The sequence below is a fragment of the Arvicola amphibius genome, chromosome 8, assembly GCF_903992535.2.
Source record: "Arvicola amphibius chromosome 8, mArvAmp1.2, whole genome shotgun sequence".
NCBI lineage: Eukaryota > Metazoa > Chordata > Mammalia > Rodentia > Cricetidae > Arvicola > Arvicola amphibius.
In genome coordinates, this window is record NC_052054.1 from 126,515,036 (window position 1) to 126,535,823 (window position 20,788).

General features: G+C 42.8%; 1 protein-coding gene across 1 annotated transcript in view; it reads left to right on the plus strand.

The window, feature by feature from the left end:
• The window catches only part of Plekhm3 (pleckstrin homology domain containing M3), a 154,207-nt gene that overhangs the window by 46,724 nt on the left and 86,695 nt on the right, over nucleotides 1–20,788 (plus strand). Inside the window, exon 4 of the mRNA XM_038339429.1 lies at nucleotides 14,764–14,909. Within this exon, the coding sequence (XP_038195357.1) occupies nucleotides 14,764–14,909 (146 nt within the window). The remainder of the gene's footprint in view (nucleotides 1–14,763; nucleotides 14,910–20,788) is intronic.

The following is a 20,788-nucleotide window of genomic DNA, read 5'->3' on the forward strand; positions in this document are numbered from 1 at the left end:
GGAAATTCCAGGAATTTTAGAAGCTCCTTGCCTAGACCCAGGTATGAAGACCACACATGTTTTATTTCAACACAGTGTATTATATGACCATTTCCAAAACCAAAATGGCACCTGACTGGAAGGGGAACGCATGATTCCTGTAGTTTCCCAGCAAAGGAGAGTGAGGAGCCCTTCGCAGTCACCTGTTCCGCTGTTTTCAGTCAGTTGTCAACACTGACTGTAGCTGTTTAGGGGAGGAGATTTAGGTGGTATTTTCCTGGGTGCTCTTGGTACCAAAAAGCTTCAGAGACAGGCCAGAACCTACAAGCTGTAGACTGTCAGCCTCCTACAGCCCTCAAGAGCACCAGCTACTCTAACGCAGTTACCACTCTTTAATATATACAAAATAACAAGCTAAATTTGTCACCATTACTTTTAGCTAAAGAAAAAAATCTAGTTTACTGTGTATATATCACTTCGAGACAGGAACGAAGATTCCAAGAGCATAGATGTGGGCTTGAAGCAATTTCCAACAAGATTAGAGATCACGTACACCAAAACTCATCGGGTCTTCATCATTTTAAATCATATGGGGCTGAACCAGAAACTTTGCTGAAAATGACTGTCCTTGCAGATCACAAGGCCTGTACCTCTGACTCGGGGAACAGACTTAGCTTGAAAGTCTTGATCTTTCTCCATTCTCATCAATAACGAGGTTTTCCTCAAGCCCCAGAGATCACACAGAATAGACACAGCTGATGTGGTGACTGGGGGAGGAGTGGGAGCTTCCAGATCAGTGGATGAGTGATAATAAGTTAGGAACACCACACTTGGTCTCCTGCTGGTGACCCTGCCACTGACTCACAACCTCCTCTGAGTCAGCACCCTCAGCACCGTGTCCTCGGGAAAGATTTCGCTGCTCTGTCTGTATACAATCCGTGTATTAAAAAGTTGTAGCCAATTTAGTAATATTGTGCATCACTATATTTTTGCCCAGAAAATATGGGAGTTTCCTTAGTGATGTCTTAGATTGGCCTAACAATGGATGGGCTACCTTTGGGAAATGATGCTTCTCATCCAATGTTAGGATGAAGGATTTTAGCTTGAATAAAGGGTGTCTAATAATGCCAAAGCTTTCCTCACATCTCCAGAAGCTTAACTCTACCGGTGATCTCACCAACATGTATGTGCCAATTGCCTTCCCCTTTTCGTCCAGTCCCTTAGGGATGCTCCCTGTCTGAGCCATCAACCTTAATGAGTTTTAGAGGCTAATAAGTAAAATCTCTTCTTTTTCCTGTCAGATAACATAATGATAAGATCAAATATTATATTTTCCAGAGATCACATTTCTCATTTTGTAATGGTCCCCTAAATTAGCTCTGTTTATACAACTGGTCACAGCTGGAACCCCTCTTTCTGCAATAGCAAAAACCCTGTTCCCTGAGGTCAAGCTGAGCATGTCAGAGTCCTTCCTTAAACTCACTTGTACAGAGATGGCTCAGAGGGAGTGACGTTGGCCACACAAGTCTGGTTACTTGAGTTTGATCCCCAGAACCCATGTAAAGATGGAAGGAGAGAACCAGTTCCCCAGAGTCGTTCTTTGTTCTCTCCAATGCCACTTGTACCCACACACCCCCACCACACACTAACATATGAAAAGTTAAAAACTAAACTCACCATTTCTCCTTCTGTAAAGAGGTCTGATAAGGGCCTGAGAGAGAATCAGGGGCTATTGTGCTAAGAAATTCCATTCAAATGGCAAGGTGAGGACCAGAAAATAGGAATTTCTACTTGTTGCAGTTTTTTAATTTGGTCTACCTTGTCTAAATAAAAGGATGCAAACAGCCTGCCTTCAAATACCTAACATTTAATTAAAACATTTGTTTTGGACATGGGCACAGGTATATTCTAAGAGAATCAGAAAAACCTGGAAGTCATAAAACAAAGGAATAAAGGAAATAAGTAGGGAACGCAGTGTCTTAATCTCAAAGGGCATATGGAATTTGGTGTGGGATGGAAATGAAATCCAAGCATGGATTTATAGAAACCTGATGAAAGTCATCTTTTTCCATTTTGAGACTGTCCCTACTCCTCCTTGGGTCCACTCTCATGACTTTAATTTTATCAAATTGTTGTCATTACTGAAATAGCTCAAGTAGGCATTACTCTAAGAGATGCTGTCAGGGAGGAAGAAGGAAGATTGTGTTTTAAAGATACCGTCAAGTTCAAAGAGACGAGACCCCGTGCAGCATAAGGAAAGAGAAGTGTGTGTTAAGAGCAGGGAGTGATGTGGGGGAGCCAGAGGGGACCGTGGTGCAGCCCTGTGTGTGATTAAGCTGCAGACTGAGTGAGCCTAATGCAATAGAGACTTCTAAAACCAAGCTGTAAGGAAAGATAAGGTCCAGAAACAGAGGAAGGAGAGACCCGTTGTTTCTTAGATAAACCAAAAAGATAATATCAACTTCTAAGCTACTAAAAGGTTGTTGACCTTTGAGACCAATCGTAATAGAGATGTAACTCGGGAATCACAGAGCTAGTGGTGGTTTCACAGAATACTAAATGCCAGTGGACGGTGCTGTAGGGGGAACGTCATTGAAGCATACAGTGGATTCTTTGCAAGACAAAGTATTTGGAGCAGAGCTGGGACTAAGGTAAGGTGAGCCAGGTAGCTCAGGATCTTTTAGAGGACCTGAATGATTAAGATAAAATACTTTACTAATATTCTCAAAATGAAACGCGGTGCCAGTGGTCCCGAGTTCAGAGACAGTGTCTGCATTATGTTATTCTTTTCTCAGCTCAGCTCTGCCTCAGAGGAACCTTCCGGTAAGGCAGCATATTCAGTACACATCCTCCCCCAGCTCCAAATAGCCCATCTTAGCCTTTGCCTCTTTACATACTGAGGCTGGCCTTCGGGCACAGTGTGCAGACAGAACCCATAGGACGAGGCGAGCCGCACTGAAGGACACCAACGCCTGTGACTGTAGCCTTCAAGTAAGAGCTCTTAATGGGCCAGCAAGTCACCAGAAGGATTCGTTTGGGAAGAAAAGTCCCCGAAGTTACACGCAGGCTGTTTAGAAGACCGAGTGCAGCGTGGACAAGGCCTCTTTTTTTCCAGGGCACTTTCTTTACCAAGCAGCTTGGATAATCTTCTTTGGTTAAGAAAGTAAAGCTTGTAGAAGGGCTTTTCCCGTCCTACAGAAAAAGTTACAGCCGTTGCTGGAACAGAAAGTGTTAGCTAGGTGAGCATAGTGATCTCTTGATATTATTACTCTCCTGTCTTTGCACTGGCTTAGGTTTTAACAGTGACGTGTCTGTCATTTTGACCCAGTAATGCTTTGTTGTGGAGGGAGGCCTGTCCTGAGCAACATCATTTTCTCTCCAAACTCTCTGTTCTGATTCTAGGGGCTCCTGCAGAAGTCCTGGGCTCAGAACATCCTGGGCATTTTGACAGACCCCTGTTGGTACTTTCACGTCAGGCTGTAATCCCTCCTGCTTTCATTCCCAAGCCCAGACCAAGTCAGGTCAGGACTCAGCCGGTTCTCTCCCCTTCCACTTTTTAACCTTAGTGGTGAATCTTCTCAAAACTCAGACTCCCATCACTCTTGAGGCAACTCTAGCAGTCCCTTAGTCAGGCCACCACACCCTGGGCACAGCCTCTCAGTCCAAGCTTTTGTCCCAGCCACCTTTACACCTCACAGTGGCGCCTTACAGTGGCGCTCAGATCCTGGAGTGCAGGGGTTTCCAAGCATGCCCAGGATTTTCTCTCTGAAGTCTTTACTGACATGACCTTTTCTAAAGTCTTTTCCCCCTCAAAATCCAACAGAAGTAAATGAGAAAGCCTAGTGATTGGCTTTAAGAGGAAAACAGGAATGGAAAAGTTGATTTAAATACACTAAGAGCTGATGTTATAACATTTCATTATGAAACTTCATCTTACACTAATACAAACACTGCTATTGAAGTGTCTTGTAAGAAAAATTAAAACTAACTTTACAACTCAAATCATGTCTTTTAGAAGTAAAAAATCTCTTGTAGTTCATTCTGTTTACAACTCCAGGTAGATACTTGGTAGATGAAAAGCAGTCAGTATCTCTAGTTGGTCCACATTATTTGCTTATTCACCTTAGCAAAAATCAAGATTTATTGCCTTTCAAGATAAATTTTGACTAAATATTGACTTTAGGTTCTCAATCATTATTTACCTGAAAGACCAATAAATCTTAACACTTCTTGGGAGTTGGAATCAATTCAGTATTTATTCATTTATTTCACGCAATTTATACTTAAAAATTTTTAAATTAGATTTTTAAAGGATTTTTATATGGTAGTATTTATTTGCATGTATGCTTGTCCATTACATGTGTTCTTGGTGCATGTGGTGGCTAAGAGAGAGCACTGGATGCCCTAGAACTGGAGTTATGAATGGTTATGAATCATCACATGGGTGCTGAAATCAAACCCAAGTCCCCTAAAAGAGCAGCAAGAGCTCCTAACTGCTGAGCCATCCTTCAGCCCATGATTTATAGTCTCAATAACAACATTCCATGAGATTGGTCAAATCCTGTAGCATTTAGTAAGATTATATTTTCACTCAGCAAAACCCACCTGACATGTGATATTCCCTTCATTTCTTAGTTAAATACAGTACCGTTAGCACTATTAATACAGCCAACATATCAGAGCTGTCTTAGGTTTTAAATATTCCATACAAATAACCCCCCCCCAGAAAACTAGAAAACCCAAACCAAACAAAAACCTCACCTAACAGTTTACAGTATACTTGAACTTTTTAATCCTGTTCAGACTAGGTAAAGCTCAGGGTTGCCTTTCTTTAGTTGCCTTAGTTCTGCAGGTAGAATCAAGCAGTACAAATGATGATTTGTAGGTAGCCTATGTCTCGACAGCTGCTGTCTGCTGGCTCCAGTCTCTCCATCTGTCAGTGTTCTGTCTCTAGATACAATGGGCACTGAGCTCTCGCTGCTTCAAGGCACAGTGCTAGTACTTCCCAGGCCCATTTGCCATCTTGCTGAACTGAATGGAAAGTCCTCGGTCCAGGGCACCCATTTTTACCCCAGCGGAGTGCACTTCTTAAGAACACAGCTGTCTTCTGCAAGCGCCAACTCGGGTTAACCTAAGTGTCTCAACCATGGTAGGGACAGCGTCCTTCCTAGCCTAACTTATGCTTTTAAACATGTGTCAGCCCTCAGACTGCAGGGCAAAACTTTATGAGCCAAGTTCTAGCCAACAGGTAGTGACATTTTCACATATATAATCTCTCAGCACTGTAAAATTTGTAGATGAACATAAAGTGAAACTTTTCAGAAAAAAATTATTCTGTAATAAGCAGAAGTAACTTCAGGATAGGTTTGGAAACAACCAGTACATTTCAGGATTATATTTAAGCATGTAAAACCTTTTCCAGCTATAAAGGTCATTTTTTTCTTTTTAAAATATTTTTTCTATTATTCACTGACAATTTCATACATACATACAAGGTATCTTGGTTATAGCCACCCACACTTTTCTCAGTTCATTAATGCTGCCTGTGCTTGTGTACAGGGCCATTCACTAAATCCAGACCCATGGAGAAAATTGACTCTCATTTTCCCAAACAGCTATCAACTGCCAAGAACATGTCAGCAATGGTTGTGGCTTTGTGAGCTTCTCCCTGACCCATACTGGAATATTGACTGACTTGATACTGTGCAGGTCTTACTTATGTAAGCGCACAGCTGTGGGTTTATGAGTGCAGTGTTCATGTTGTGTCCAGAAGACAGCATCTCACAGCATCCTCCCCATCTTCCAGCTCTTGTATTCTTTCCACCCCCTTTTTCTTGATGTTTCCTGAGCCTTGTGGTGAGGAGTTGATATGGTTGTTCCATTTAGGGCTGAACATTCAGTAGCACTTATTCTTAGCTTTTTGACCAATTTACAAGTCTTGTTTTGTTTTGTTTTGTTTTGAGACAGGGTCCTGAAACTTGCTTTGTAGACCAGACTAGCCTCTGAATCACTGAGATCCGCCTGCCTCTGCCTCCCAAGTGCTAGGATTAAAGGCGTGCACCACCACTGCCTGGTAGTTTTTGAGTCTTTACACTGTTGTCCCTGCAAAAAGAAGTTCCTCTGACAAAGATTGACAGCGATCCTAGTCTGTGGGTAGGAACATAAATAGTTAGACGGCAGATTGACAACATGAGCAGTAGTAAGTTTTCCTGTAGGGCCTATGACCTCCCTAAACATAGATTTTGGGGCCCAGTATTCAGTGCCAGAAATGAATTTCCTCCTGTGGTAAGAGCCTGAAATCCAATCAGAAAGTGGTTGGTTACTGCTGCCATAACAGCCCTGCCACTGTTGCGCCAGTGGGTGTGTGTTGCTTGCAGATCAGTGTTGCACCACGCAGGACCCAGCCCTGGGTAAGACCATTGCTGTTCCCAGTCCTCTCTCCCCCAAAGCCTGCACAGCACCTTGTGGCACTGTGAAAGCCAGCCAGAAGGAGGACATTTCCTACTCTGCTCCAGATTCTTTTTTGGTTTTTCAAGACAGGCTTTCAGGCTTTCTCTGTAGCTTTGGAGCCTGTCCTGGAACTAGCTCTTGTAGACCAGGCTGGCCTCCAGATTTCCAGATTGATTTTTCTATGCTCAGCAACCAAAGTGTATGGTATCTTTAGCTATAGGATTTTACCATCTAGTTACTTAGTGAGCAACCAAAGGCATTGACAGTGGTCTGTGTTGTTTTGGAGGAATCTGGGGCTTTGGGCTAATAAACTGAAAGGAGATATCTATGCCTGGCACTGAGATTTTTGTTTAATAGCCTGCTTTTGTTTTATTTGTTTGTTTGCATTTTTTTCTGGGAGCAACCAGCTATGAAGTTTTTATTCCCTGGGAAGAGAATTCACTATCAAAGTATTTAAAACCTTATGGAGAATATAATTTTGAGCTTCTACAGCCTAAAATAGGTATATAGCTTCCACCAAATCTCTGCCATACCATTTCTTCATATTAGTAATTATAGTGGCACAAGATTAAGTTCTCCTCTTGTTCCTCAGTTTCGAGATGCTTAGAAATACTGTTTGTCTTATAACAGACGAAGTGTACACATTCCATATGGCATATATACCATAGTCTTCATCGAAATGTTCAGTGTCTTACTTTGTTTTATGATTAAGTAGATCCCTTCTGCTTTGTGGGTTACTGTCTTGTTCCAAAGACCCAGTGGAAATTTGAATGTTTGAGATAGGAAAGGGGTTGGGTCAATGATTTATAAGTAGGTGTTTTCAGATTCCTTTAGTCTTTGTACCTTTTCCATTTTATAAGTAGAATTTCATAACCTTATTTCTACCATGCTATTGAGGTGTAGTGGTAGCCATTCTTACATCTAAACTCTGTCCCTTTCTGCTGTTCAGGGTACAAGGCTATGATGTGGGATTCCTTTCTGTATGCTGTGAATGTTTTATTACCATTGGTTAATAAAGAAGCTGTTTCAGCCAATGGCTTATCAGAGTAAAGCCAGGTGGGAAATCTAAACAGAGATATATAGAGAGAGAGCAGGCAGAGTCAAAGAGTCACCATGTAGCTGCCAAAGAAGGACACGTGGGATCCTTACGAGTAGGCCACAGCCTCCTGGCGATACAATGATTAATAGAAATTGGTTAATTCAAGATGTAAGAGCTAGCTAGGAATACACCTAAGTCATTGGCCAAATAGTGTTGTAATTAATATAGTTTCTGTGTGATTATACAAGGCTAGGACCCATGTTTGTTTTTGCCTCAACTTCATTTAATGCTAACTCTATATTGAAAAGATTGCTTATGCCTTAAATTAAACACTGCCTATGTTTGGGCTAATCCTAGGCTGGATAAGCAGAACATTTAGTTTATGCTAGATATATGCCAAACTGCTTTGGTTTTAAAAGTGTATATTCAACACTAACTCCTTTTTGTTGCGTGTTTGTTTGTTTGTTTGTTTTAAAACAGGGTCTCACTTTGTAGCTCTGGCTGTCCTGGAACTCACTACATAGACCAGGCTAGCCTTGAACTCAGAGAGATCTGCCCACCTCTGCCTGCCAAGGTCTGGGGTTAAAGGTGTGTGCCACTCCATGCCCAATTTAACCCTAGCTGTTAACTAGTAGATAGCTACAGACAGTAAACTAGGAAAACCGAGTTGTTTATGATCTTACACCCAGTTCTTGACATTTCTTTATTTTTTTTCAGCACTTGGGTGGCATGGGACTGTCAGACCCAGGCCCTTCACACATCTAAGCAAGTGTTCAGCCACAGAACCATACCATTAGTCTTCACCGTCCCTAATACTTGTAAAAAAGCCAAGTCATTGAGCCTCTACTTCACTTGGAAAAAATACAGTCTCAAGAGTCTAACGCTGTTTAAAGTACAGGCCTTTGAGCAGCATTTTACATAGTGCTTGTTTATGGCCACCCACTGCTCCCTGCCAGGACACTGGAGGGAAGGAGGGAGGGAGGGATGGGGCAATCCCATTCCTTAGCTTAGCGTGGACACTTCATCCAGTCCTATGCCTATGGAAAAGAGGCTGTGGAACTCACCAGGTTTCCCTCTGCTTTTCTCCTCCCGTCCCTTTTAAAGACTGGGTCTTCCTGTGTACCCCACATTAGCTTTGAAGTCATGGTCCTCTCGCTTCAGCTACTAGAGTGTTGGGATTGCAGACACCACGATGTCTTTTGATGGAGGAGTGTCTATGTGTTACTTTCATTATTAATAAAGATACTGCCTTGGCCCTTTAAGAGAACAGAAAATTAGGTAGGCGGAATAGACAGAACAGAACTCTGGGAGAGTTGGGGAGATGCTTCAGGCAGTCGCCATAGTGAGTCGCCATGATTCTCCTCTCTGAGATGGACGCAGGTTAAGATCTCTCCTGGTAAGCCACACCTCGTGGTGCTACACGGATTACTAAATATGGGTTAAAGGAAGATGTGAGAATTAGCCAATAAGAGGCTACAGATAATGGGCCAGGCAGTGTTTTAAAAGAATACAGTTTCCGTGTAATTATTTTGGGCAAAGCTAGCCGGTTGGCGGGACACAGCCTGCCACTTCTTTCTACAGTCTTTGCTAGGCTTTATTTTTTTTTTCTCATTTTACAGAGCAAATGAACATTTGTTCCTCAAACTCTTTGTCTCACACCCCCCCCCTTCTGTTTTTAGAAGATAGGGTCACTACAAGATTCCCCTGCCTCCACCTCCCAAGTGCTGACAGTACAATATTTACCGCCACCGTCTGGTTTTTTTCTCTTCCCCTTTTTATAAAAGCACTTTCTTCTCTTCTTCCATGATTTTGTTTTATTTTATTTTTTTTTTTTAGAGTGTCTCTACCTGCCAAATAAAAAACAAACTACTCCAGCACTCGGGAGGCAGAGGCAGGTGGGTCTCTGTGAGTTTGAGGCCAGCATGGTCTACAAAGTGAGTTCCAAGACAGCCAGGGCTGTTACACAGGGAAACCCTGTCTCAAAAAAACAAAATGAAAACAAACAGCATCAATAACAACAACAACAACCAAAAAGCAAAATACAGGTTGACCTCATGGAAGTATATGAAAGCTCATGTTATAGGATAAAAAGCAACTTGGAGTAGCTAACACTTCCACAGTGAGACAGGCTCACCTAGGGATGGATCCAGCCTCAGCTCTTGTCCTTCCCTCTTAGGCCCCTAGGTTCCCCAGTTCCAGGCTGCAGAGGTTGACAGCTATTAAGCAAGAAGGCTGTTGGCTCAAGACCTTAGCCTCAAAAACACCACTCAGCAGCCTGCCAAGCTAACTAGGTGCATTTATGAGAAGAAAGATTGTCCTTTTTAGAGAATTATGCCAAAATGTCTGTTGCAAGCCTTAGATTCTATTGGATGTCTTAGTGAAAGGCCGTTTGGGAAAAGGGGCTGCACATGCAGCAAGCAGGGTTCTGCTTACATGGTGACATTTGTTTCCAAAAGTGTATCAGAGGGGAAGCTAAGCTCTTCAGAGCATGTGTTCATTAAAGATGTGAAGTGGGGTGGGAAGCAATAAAAAAAAAGGCCAGTGAATTCTCTTGTGAGGTAGTTTTTTGTTCTTATGAATTGAACACTCTGAAAAGTTTCAAAAAGAACCTAGGAGAATGCATTTGCTTTGATCTAACATGTAGAGTGTCCCCTCTACAAATGCCCTTGAATTTAGAAATGTTGTTGAAAATCTGTGTGAAAGTACATAAAAATATATGTAAATAAGGCCTAATTAGTTATTTCAATTAATTATTGTCTGTCTACTTTGCAGCTCTATTCTTCCCCATAGTGTTGCTTTTCAGAATCCGCTTTTGGCACTCTTGAAAAAAAGTTTCTTAGCAGTCATTTTTAAGAAAGCACGCTTTCCCCTGTTGAAAACCTCACAATGATAAATTAAAATCCCGATTGTGCCTCTTCGTGGAAAATTGCTTCAGACACTTTCAATCCATGACCCACAGTATGATAGTGAAGGAAATCTCGCTGTCAATCAACAGAGCAGGGCTTCCTTCTTGAGACAGATGATATGTGCTGTGTGAAAGACAATGACTCTATATCAGGTCAGTAGCCTCTTGTCTTCTTCCCAACTACACTGTGCTCCTTCAAAGGCAAGTGTGTTGGACTGGGGCTAAAAGGCTTTAATTCTTAGTTGAGTAGGAGGCTTCCCTGTAGCAGTTAGATGCTCTGGGTGTAGCAGGTGGTGGAGCTCTTACAGAGTGTGGACAGATCCTCAGTTCCATCTGTAGTGTGCGGAATAGACACCTGTAAGTGTTTATAGACTGAGCTCAGGTACCTTTCCATAGCTGATGGCCAGAAATTGACTAAGAACTGAAATTTAGTCTTGAAGGTATGCAATAAATTATGGTTTTCACCGAGTAATCGGCACGTCTTCTGCACTGTCATTTAGAGTCTGGAGGGATCTTGGAGGTAGGTTTTAGAGAAACCAGGGGAGCAGCCCAGCCTTTACCTATTAGAATCCCTGGTGAGGAACAGAAGGTGTACACGAGAAGTATAGATTTCTGGTTGCTATTCCGATTATACAGATTCATAATTGTCTTGAGGAGGGTCTTAAGTTGCCATAAACATTGCTAGGAGATTTTGATGCTCATTGAATTTAACCATCCACCAGTCTCAGCTATTCAGTTTATTTTATAGTGAGGAAGCAGGCCTAGAGAGTTGGTTGGTTCAGGTTCAGTGTGTGCTGGACAAGAGTGGCCCAGACTTCCTGGCTCTGGATTAACACTTCTCTGTACTTCACATGTGGGAGCAGTCTTAGGCATGCAGACCTGTTCAAAATGACTTATGGACTGGCTGGGCAACATGGTTCCACATAGAGCAGGAAGACACTCCAGGACCAGAGGTAGCAGTCCTCACAGTGTTGCCCATGTCTAAACTAAACCCCGAAGAGCATCGCTGTGTTCTCCCATCCTTCCTCCTCTCCTTTTATAAGCCCAGTGGCACATGTAGTTGAACACCCGCTTAAGATCAGTGTGCCTAGTGGAAACAATTTTTTTTTTTTTTTGCGACAGGATTTCTCTGTTGTAGTCTTGACTGCTCTGGAACTTGCTCTGTAAACTAAGCTGGCCTCAAACTCAGAGAGATAAGTATCACTTGCCTCTACATCCCAAATGCTGGAATTAAAAGCATGTGCCACCACCACCCAGTGAAACATTACACATTGCTAGTTTGTATGCTTTCTATGCATATTTGTATTTTTTAATGTTGTTTATATATGTTATAGAACATTATAGTAAAGTCATTAAAATTACAGACTGGTAACTTCTTTAGTACCTGTTAGTATTCAGGAGATGCCTACTGATATTAATTATATACCAAATTCAAGCAATTGAAGAGCCAAACTGACCTAGTTTTTCAGAGCTTTGGATGGTAGTTTGCACTACAGTGATGTTCCTGACTGAATGTCTGCAAGGTCACAGTCACATCTGACATATTAGGAAGGACTGGTTCTGTTGGGTTTTCTGCTCTAGCGGCACTCTGAGAGCGTGGAGCCCATAAGTGAGATGGGCTGACCTCGTGCAGTAACCAGCTTTATTCAGAGCTGAGGGCTAAGCAGAGTCACACAAGCAAAGAATACAGTCACAGGGCAGGCTGCACATGGTGGACCAGCAGACATGGCAAGATCATGGTTTCCATAGAAGCATTTAAACAAATAACACTAGCCAGTTGTAATGAATAATGTGAAGTAAACTCAGGCCTATCACTACACCTGGAAACATGAAAACATTCCCAGAACAATTCTGTTTTTTGAAGAGACTGAAGTTACAAGACTTGTGTCTCAGTTTCTTGCGGTTTCTCACAGTATTCAAAATTCTCACGTGACTCCGTTCTTGGACAGTGCTCTGCCACGATTCAATCTCAGTGTTAATTCAGTTTGGCTATCTACTAATTATAGAAACAGATATCCTCAGAGCTTGCATGTGTCAGGTCCCAGTTGGGTCTGTCCACTGATCACAGGTAAACACGTTTAATGTGTGGACTTTAGAATGAGCAACATATTTTAACAAGAATAGGAACAAACACGAGCTGTTTGAAGAGGCATGCAGCCAGGTTCAAAGAGTTACTTTTGGAATAACTATTGGAAATGACAGTTTTTTATATGTATGTATGTGTGTGTGTGTGTGTGTGTGCGTGTGCCGGGGGGTAGCTAGTTTATCATGTCTCAACACAAACATTTATTGGTTGTCTACTGTGTGTTAAACTCTGTGTTAAGTGCTGAGGATAAAAAATAAACCTGGGAAGTTTACTGACTGCCTGACTGGAGAGGGCCATAAAAAGGCACCACGGTTCAAGGAGGCACGTGCTAAATGCCAAGTGAGTCACGCAGTGCAGCAAGCAGCATTCCAGCGTTTACCACCCCGAGTGGTGACAGCATCTCTTCCGTCACACAGAAGCTCCTGTGCTCCTTATCTTCTGCACTCTTTCTCTTTCTTCAGCTAGCCTCAAAAACAGGCTCATAATGATTTTGTTGCTACTCAGTAGTTAAAAAAGAATAATAATTTTAAGAACTATGGGAAGACCTAGTTATTAGAATGTACCACAACATAAGCATTTCATGATCTTCCAGTCCCCTCTGTTTTTAAAAAGCGAAAGGATCTAATTCTCGCAGCAGGAGATGCGCTGTGAAATGGTATGGTTATTACTGCCATTTTATTTGTGATGGGAACTTGTTAGGTTTTGTAGTATTTTCATAGAGTTTATGTGTATCTTTGTAGAAAGGCAGTTTGTATTAAATAATTGTATTAAATCTTTTGAGCTCCTAGTATGGAATTGATTATAACACTGTTGCCAAACTATTCGTTGTCACCATCACTGGAAGAGTGAATCGGTTTCATATTTACGCCATGAGCTGTGTCAGCTCTCTTTAGTCTGTGTGTTATGGCACCCAACCGTGAGGAAAGCTGCATGGACGGGTTCTGAAGTGAAAGCCGTGAGACAGTTCAGAATAGGGATGCTGTTTGCATCATGTTCATCAGCCTTGCTGGGGCTTCCGGGATGTTTGTGGCAGGATTTCCTCCTAAGGAAGCATGATCTCTTTGGGGCAGGGCCATGATTACTGCCAAGTCCCCTGACAGTCCCTGGACACTGTTCACAGAACCATCAAACTCTACCATCTAGTGGCCTTGATGGCATGCAAGATTTATTGAGGTACCAAACAAGGCACTGGGGAGAATCTGGCGCGTTTGCTGTTGAGGGTGCAGTGAACACTGTGTTTATCTGGGAAGGATGTGAAGAGTTCTTGGGCTGGAGTAAATGGGTTCTGTATCCAAAGAGAAGGTGGTCAGGTGCCAGAGTCTTTACACTGATTTTTTTTTCCAAGCAAAAACATGCTGTGTCTCCTATTTATGGATCATTTCATCACCAGGCAAGCTTACAACCAATTCCAAACCCTACCTTTTATTTGTAGAACAGTCTCACATAACACATTTAACATTGCAAAATTCTTCCTTTTTTCTGCTCTCAATCTCTGCCTTTCTTCCTTTCCTTCCTTTTATTGGTTTTTTGTTTTGGTTTAGTTTTGATTTTATTTTTGTGGGCAAGGTATCATGTCACCCAGGCTAGCCTCGAACTTGATATACAGCCAAAATGACATTTAATTTCTGATCATCTTCCCTTTGCCTGTAAAATACCTCCAAATGCAAGTGCCACCATATCACATATATCACCACAGTTTATGTGGTGCTGGAGATTGAGCTCAGTGCTTCATTTGCTAGGCAAATACTCCAGTAACTGAACTAGAGTGATAGCTCTTGGTTTTGTTTCTCTGAGACAGGGGCTCACTAAGTTGCCCAGGCTGCTTTGAACTCTGGGACTTGCCATATAGCCTAGACTGGCCTTGAACCCACAATCTTAGCCTCAAGTTCTGCGACTACAGGGGTGGACCACCATGCCTGGTTTCATTTCTTCATTAGTAAAATAGGGTCTCTTTCCTCAGAGATGTTGTGTAAGCCGAACAATATTAGAAGCTCTCAGACAATTATGTCGTATTAATTAGTTTCTGAGAAGGAAAATAGGAAAATAAAGGTAGAGTTGTAGAGGAACTGATCTCTGATAGCTATGTGCAGAAGAAATAGAATCAGAGGAGACCAGAGACAAGGGTTTAGTTAGGACGGTGTCTTTCTCTCAGGAGGTCTAGACTTTTAGGCTGGGAAGGAGGTCCCTGCATTCTCTGCAACTTGTCTTCTGCTACAGACTTCATTTAGCATAAGGGCTGTGGAGCCTTGTTCTGTGCTGTTCAGAGTTCAGCAGCAATCATAGTCTATCTTTTGCCTTGAACAGGATGCCAGCGATCTATTGGTCTTTCTAATGGCAAGGCCAAGGTGTGCAATTACAGCGGGTGGTACTACTGCAGCAGCTGCCACGTGGATGACAGCTTTCTCATCCCGGCACGAGTAGTTCACAACTGGGACACTTCGAAATATAAGGTAGGTGCCAACCTTGGGTGTACTTGACAGTGGCGATTCAGGTGTTCGTATATGTCAGGTGGATTATAAAGATAATCCTTTTGAAGCAAACTTGAATGGGTAGTCTTTTTTTAAAAAACAAAAAAACAGGGTCTCACTTTGTAGTTCAGCCTGGCCCCAAACTAACAATCCCTCTGTCTCCAGCTTCCAAGAGTTGGGCTGACAGACACATCCCATCACACTCAATTGTGCCATCAGATTTTAGCTAATGTCTTACACATCTCACTATTTTAAAGCTTTTTTTGTGGTTCTTATTAATTTGAAAATATATATATATATTGATCTATATGTCTATCAAGTATAAGTTTTTACCTATAGATCTTGGTAATTAACTATAGGTGCTAAGAGAATTCTGTATGGTGGGAGGCCTCTCAGGATTTTTATTAGAAAATGGGGAAATTGAGATTCTACATGAGCATACCCATGATCTCTGGAGAAGGCATATGTGACCCAAAGTGTTGCTTGTGATGATATAGCACTCCGATTCAAGCACGTTCAGCTCTTGAGCTGGAATCCTGAGGGAAGCCCACAGAAGGGACAGCGCAGTCAGTCATCCTCAGATCTCTCAGGAGAGCTCTGTGTATTAGAGAGTGGGAACAGATGAGAGATGCTGGAGTATGCTGAGAGCTTTGCACGGTAGTGCCTAGCAGACAAGGGAGACATCCAAGGAGTATGAGTAGCACATTTATTAGCTGTTAAAGTGCAAGTCAACAGGGGAAGAGGAAGGCTCAAGACATGTTGGGTCATCCCAGCATAAGAGTGTGGAGAGAAGAGGGGCAACAAAGAGCGTCAGGGGACCAGAACGAGTGAGCAGTGAGGTAGAAGGAGCCCAGGCTGGTGAAAAGCCCTGTGAAGAAAGTGTTGCCCGATGAACTGTGACAGATGCTGATAGGTCAGATAAGATGAGCCCTGAGTTCTGACTATTGGCTCTAGTCATGTGGAGGTAATTAGTGACCCTAATGAGAGCACTCTGAATGGAGAGGCAGGAGCAGAGGTCTGAGTGGAGAGGACACAACATAGAATTGGAAGGAAGAAAGAAATGACAAGAACAGACGGGGGCTCACTCTAAAGGGAAGAGACAGGTAGGGGATAACAAAGGCAAGTGGGGTCAAGTTAGGTTTGACTTTTGTTTTTATGGAAAAAAGATAACAGCATGGTTTTTTTAAATGCTGCTGTGAACTCCCCAGGAGAAAGGGAAAGGCTGGAATAATGAGGTGAGAGAGTAAGAATGGCATCCTGTAGACAGCAGAGGAATTGGCCAGGGTTGACTGTGGAGTGAGAGAAAAGGAGTCTGAGAGGTATTGGAAGCTCTTGGGAGCCCTTTTTGGTTTCAATATCTGTGATCTTACAGGGGTTAAGTTTCCATGTGGGTTACTCTGCAAACTCCCTCCTGCTAATAGGGAAAAGTGAATGATTAGAAGATAATTCTGTCAACTCACTCACCTGCAGGCTTGTCTGTAGCCACATAGTCCCCACTGCCCTCCTACAGGAAACCAAACTGACAGAAGCTTCATTCCTCCACCCCTGTTGTCTCCTTAGTCTTCCGTTCCCCGTCATGGTTTTACCAACTCTGGCGGGTTGATGTTAATTAGACATCCATCTGTCCAAAACATACCTCAGCCCCTTGTGTGCTTGGTTAGTGGGAGGCTTACTCCTTGAGCTTCCCGAGTCTAAGTTTTCTGATACATAAGATGAGCTCAGCCTGCCTTGGTTCAGATCTTGGCTTTATTGCTTGCTGATGTTTGACCTGGCTGAGTTACTTAGACTCTGGGTGTTTTAGTTTTCTTGTTTGTAAGATGAGGACAATATTACCTCAAAAGAGTTACCCACTGGCTGAATGGCTAAAATATGTAAAGCTAGTAGCATGGTGCCAGCACTCCGTGCATGCCAAACAAGCACTATGCTTTCGGTAACTACTCACATGCTCACAGTCAACAGTTGTATGGAGGACATTAGCAAAAGAAAACCACAAAGAAAGCTGGTGGTTTGAACTCTCAGGGATTCTGTCCTCTGTTTGAGGGCTAGATAGATGGCTCAGTGGTTAAGAGCATACACTATTCTTGCAGAGGACCTGAGTTCAGTTCCCAGCACCCAAGTCAGACAACTTACAACTGCCTGTAACTCTAGCTCCAGGGGATGTGATGCCCTCTTCTGGATTCCTCAGGCAACTACACTCACATGTGCACATTTTTTAATTGTTTTATTGAGCTCTACATTTTTCTCCACTCCCTTCCCTTCCTCCCCTGTCCCATTCTACCCTCTCCCATGACCACCATGCTCCCAATTTGCTCAGGATATCTTGCCTTTTTCTTCTTCCCAGGGAGATCCATGTATGTCTCTCTTAGGGTCCTCCTTGTTTCCTGGCTTCTCTGGAGTTGTAGACTGTGTAGGCTGGTTATACTTTGCTTTATGTCTAATATCCACTTATGAGTGAGTACATATTATATTTGTCTTTCTGGGTCTGAGTTTCTTTGCTCGATATGGTTTTTTTCTAGATCCATTTATTTGCCTACAAATTTCAAGAAGTCATTTTTTTTTTTTACCACTGAGTAGTACTCCATTGTGTAAATGCAGCACATTTTATTTATCCATTCTTTAGTTCGGGGCATCTAGGTTTTTTTCCAGGTTCTAGATGTTACAAATAATACTGCTATGAACATAGTTGAACATATGTTATTGTGGTATGATTGAACATCCTTTGGGTATTTACCCAAAAGTGGTATTTCTGGGTCTTGAGGAAGGTTGTTTCCGAATTTTCTGATAAATCACCACACTGACATCCAAAGGGGTTGTACAAGCTTGCACTCCCACCAGCAATGCAGAAGTATTCCCTTTTCCCCACAACCTCTCCAGCATAAGTTGTCATCAGTGTTTTTGATCTTGGCCATCCTTACAGGTGTAAGATGGAATCTCAGAATTGTTTTGATTTGCATTTCTCTGATGGCCAAGGATGTTGAGCATTTCCTTAAGTGTCTTTCAGCCATTTTAGATTCATCTGTTGAGAGTTCTCAGTTTAGGTCTGTACCCCATTTTTTATTGGATTATTTGTTCTTTTGATGACAAATTTCTTCAGTTCTTTATATATTTTGGAGATCAGTCCTCTGCCCCATGTGGGTTGGTGAAGATCTTTTCCCATTCAGTAGGCTGCCGTTTTATCTTGTTGACTATGTCCTTGACTTTGCAGAAACTTCATTCTTACATACACACACAAATACATAATTAAGTTTTTAAGTTTCAAAAGATAAGCACCAGAAATGGTGTGATAAATACTTATTGGATGCGAGTTATTGTTCTCATCACACCGCACTTATGGAATTGTTTGCTGGTTGCATGTTTTCTCTGTAAAGGAGGGCTTAGGAGGTGTGGCTTAGCACAGCCATGCACAGTTGGGAAGCAGGAGTGGCTGCTGAGTGAGAGTGAAGCCAATCCCTTGGGCGCCTCAAACTCAACACCACGTGTGTGCTCCCTACAGTTGCAGATGCAGATATTCATACTCATGTGGATGGTCAACAAGATAAAACAGCAGCCTACTGAATGGGAAAAGATCTCCACTGCCAAACATAGGTAGCATCCTGATTATTCCTCTACTGCGTGTGTCCTGGCCACACAAGAACCAAGACTTAATTGTAGCATGAGGTCACGCTCTGAGCTCCACTACAGTCACGACCTCAGCAGCCATCACACAGCAGGAGTCGGCAGCCTGCTAACAGCTTCTTCCTTCGCTGCTCACTTCCTTGGATCCCAGTGTTACCTCAGATGAATTTCTTACTCAGTCTTTAGCTTAGTTTTTTTTAAATTTTTTTTCATCTTACAATAGAGATAATAATAGCACTTAGGCAATAAGGCTGCTGTTTTCTTAAATTCGTCACATAAGCCCCTAGCACAGTGTCAGTGCAATGTAAGTGCTCAGTTAGGGCCAGACTTCGCCGTGTTGTCTGCAGAGTAGGTACAGTTGGTTCCCGTTGTGATCCCTAGCCCCAGACTTCGCCGTGTTGTCTGCAGAGTAGGTACAGTTGGTTCCCCTGTGATCTCTAACCCCTGTCCACCTTTCTGGCTTCTTCATCCACGTCCATCCCCACTCATCTCTTCATTAAAATCATTTCTACCCTTCTGATCCCTGTCCTGCCAGTCTTTCTCACATCTCTTGACTTCTCTTGCTCTCAATCAGACCTAGCAAATCCTAAAATCCTATTTGAACCTTATTTCTCCCCTAATTCCTTCCCTTCCTAGACAGTTATCATGAACTCCTTATGATCTTGTACTTGACACTCCCAATATAGACTATAAATATATTATTTGTGTGTCTATGAGATAAAAACATATTTAGAGAGGCAGACTGGTTGAATTCACTTTAGATTAATATGCTTGGAGTAGAACTTTGACATCTAACACCAAGTGAGTGAGTGAGATAGCCCCAGCCCCGTGGTCTGCTGAGAGCTGGGGCCAATGACACCTGCCAGCAGAATACACATCAGTCAGTGGAGGCACTGCCAGCAAGTGGCCAAGGCAGGCATGACTGTTCACAGTGAGCTTTGAAGACTTCAGAAACCACCATTCTAGCTGGTACTGAAGCCTAGGATCTTTCTATAAGATGGGCCATGTGGTGGTCTGCGCTGAGGTCATTGAAGATGTTTATTAGGGACACTCACATCATCCATGCTGCACGTGGGGAGTCAGACCTCTGCTTCCCACATTCTCGGTGGACCAGGGACAGCTTTGCTGTAGGAACACAGCCGGCTGATGCTATCTGGATCATCTGTCACTGGCTTTGAGGAACATATTCCATTTGGTCCAGCATCTGTCTGTCTTTGCTCAGATACCAGGAATTAACTTAATGCTTCTAATTGTGAGGATCAGTTTAGACCTATCAGTTTCTCCATCCAGACACCACGCTGTTAGACCTGCCTAATGCTCTTAATAGCAAGTACGTGACTGCTTGGCTGCCCATTGAAAAAAATGGGTTTGCAGAGCAGAATGAAACTGTCATCTCAAGCATTTCCTGGCTGCCCTCTGGAGTATTAATAATCCTAATTACTTCCAAGAGCAAAATTTCATCCATTTCTGGTGTCTGTGCTACAAACTCAACTGGGCTCCATGACTGAGAAGGAGTTAAACCCTTTCCTTAAGTTCTGTAGCCATTTTCTAATGAAATTGTCTTTAAAAGTACCTCCCTGCCCCCATTCAAACCGGTCAAACACAACCAAAATACTTAACTTTCTTACCATTTCCCCATAGCTGTGCTTTTAAAAAACGATTTGTGTGTCCTGGCCTGAGTATTCACATTCCACTTAGCTAGGGGTTTTCCATGTTACTCAAGCCTGTCTCTCCATCCTGAGAGGCATCCAGCACCAGCTCTCTTGCCGCCAGCTGCCTCCCCCTTTGGTCATTACTGACTGTGGATGTGTTATGAACTTAGAAATAAAACCAAGCTGTTCAAAGTGTGTCTGAAGTAGCTCAAAGGGAATGTAATTCCTGCCCTCATGAATGCTTTTATTTCAGTGGATGGGGCAAGACATTAAACAAATACATAAATACAAAAATGACTTTGGAAATGAAATAGTTCTGCTGCTCATCATTGTTTTAAGAGTCCAGCTCCATGTAAGCCTGCATGCAGTGCTGCCTGTGTGCCTTCTAGGCTGTCTCTGTTTTCAGCCTTCCTGTCTTCCGACAGGAAAGAAGGATGGGGGAGGGGCAGGGAGCACCTCTACTAGAGCAGTGAGCAGATAGTTATGACAGAGTTCTTCAAAGGAAGTGACTGTGACTGCAGACCCTGGACACAGAGCAAGGTGTCCAGAGCTCTGAGTCCTGGCTCTACTGTGCCGTGCCATGACCATAAATGA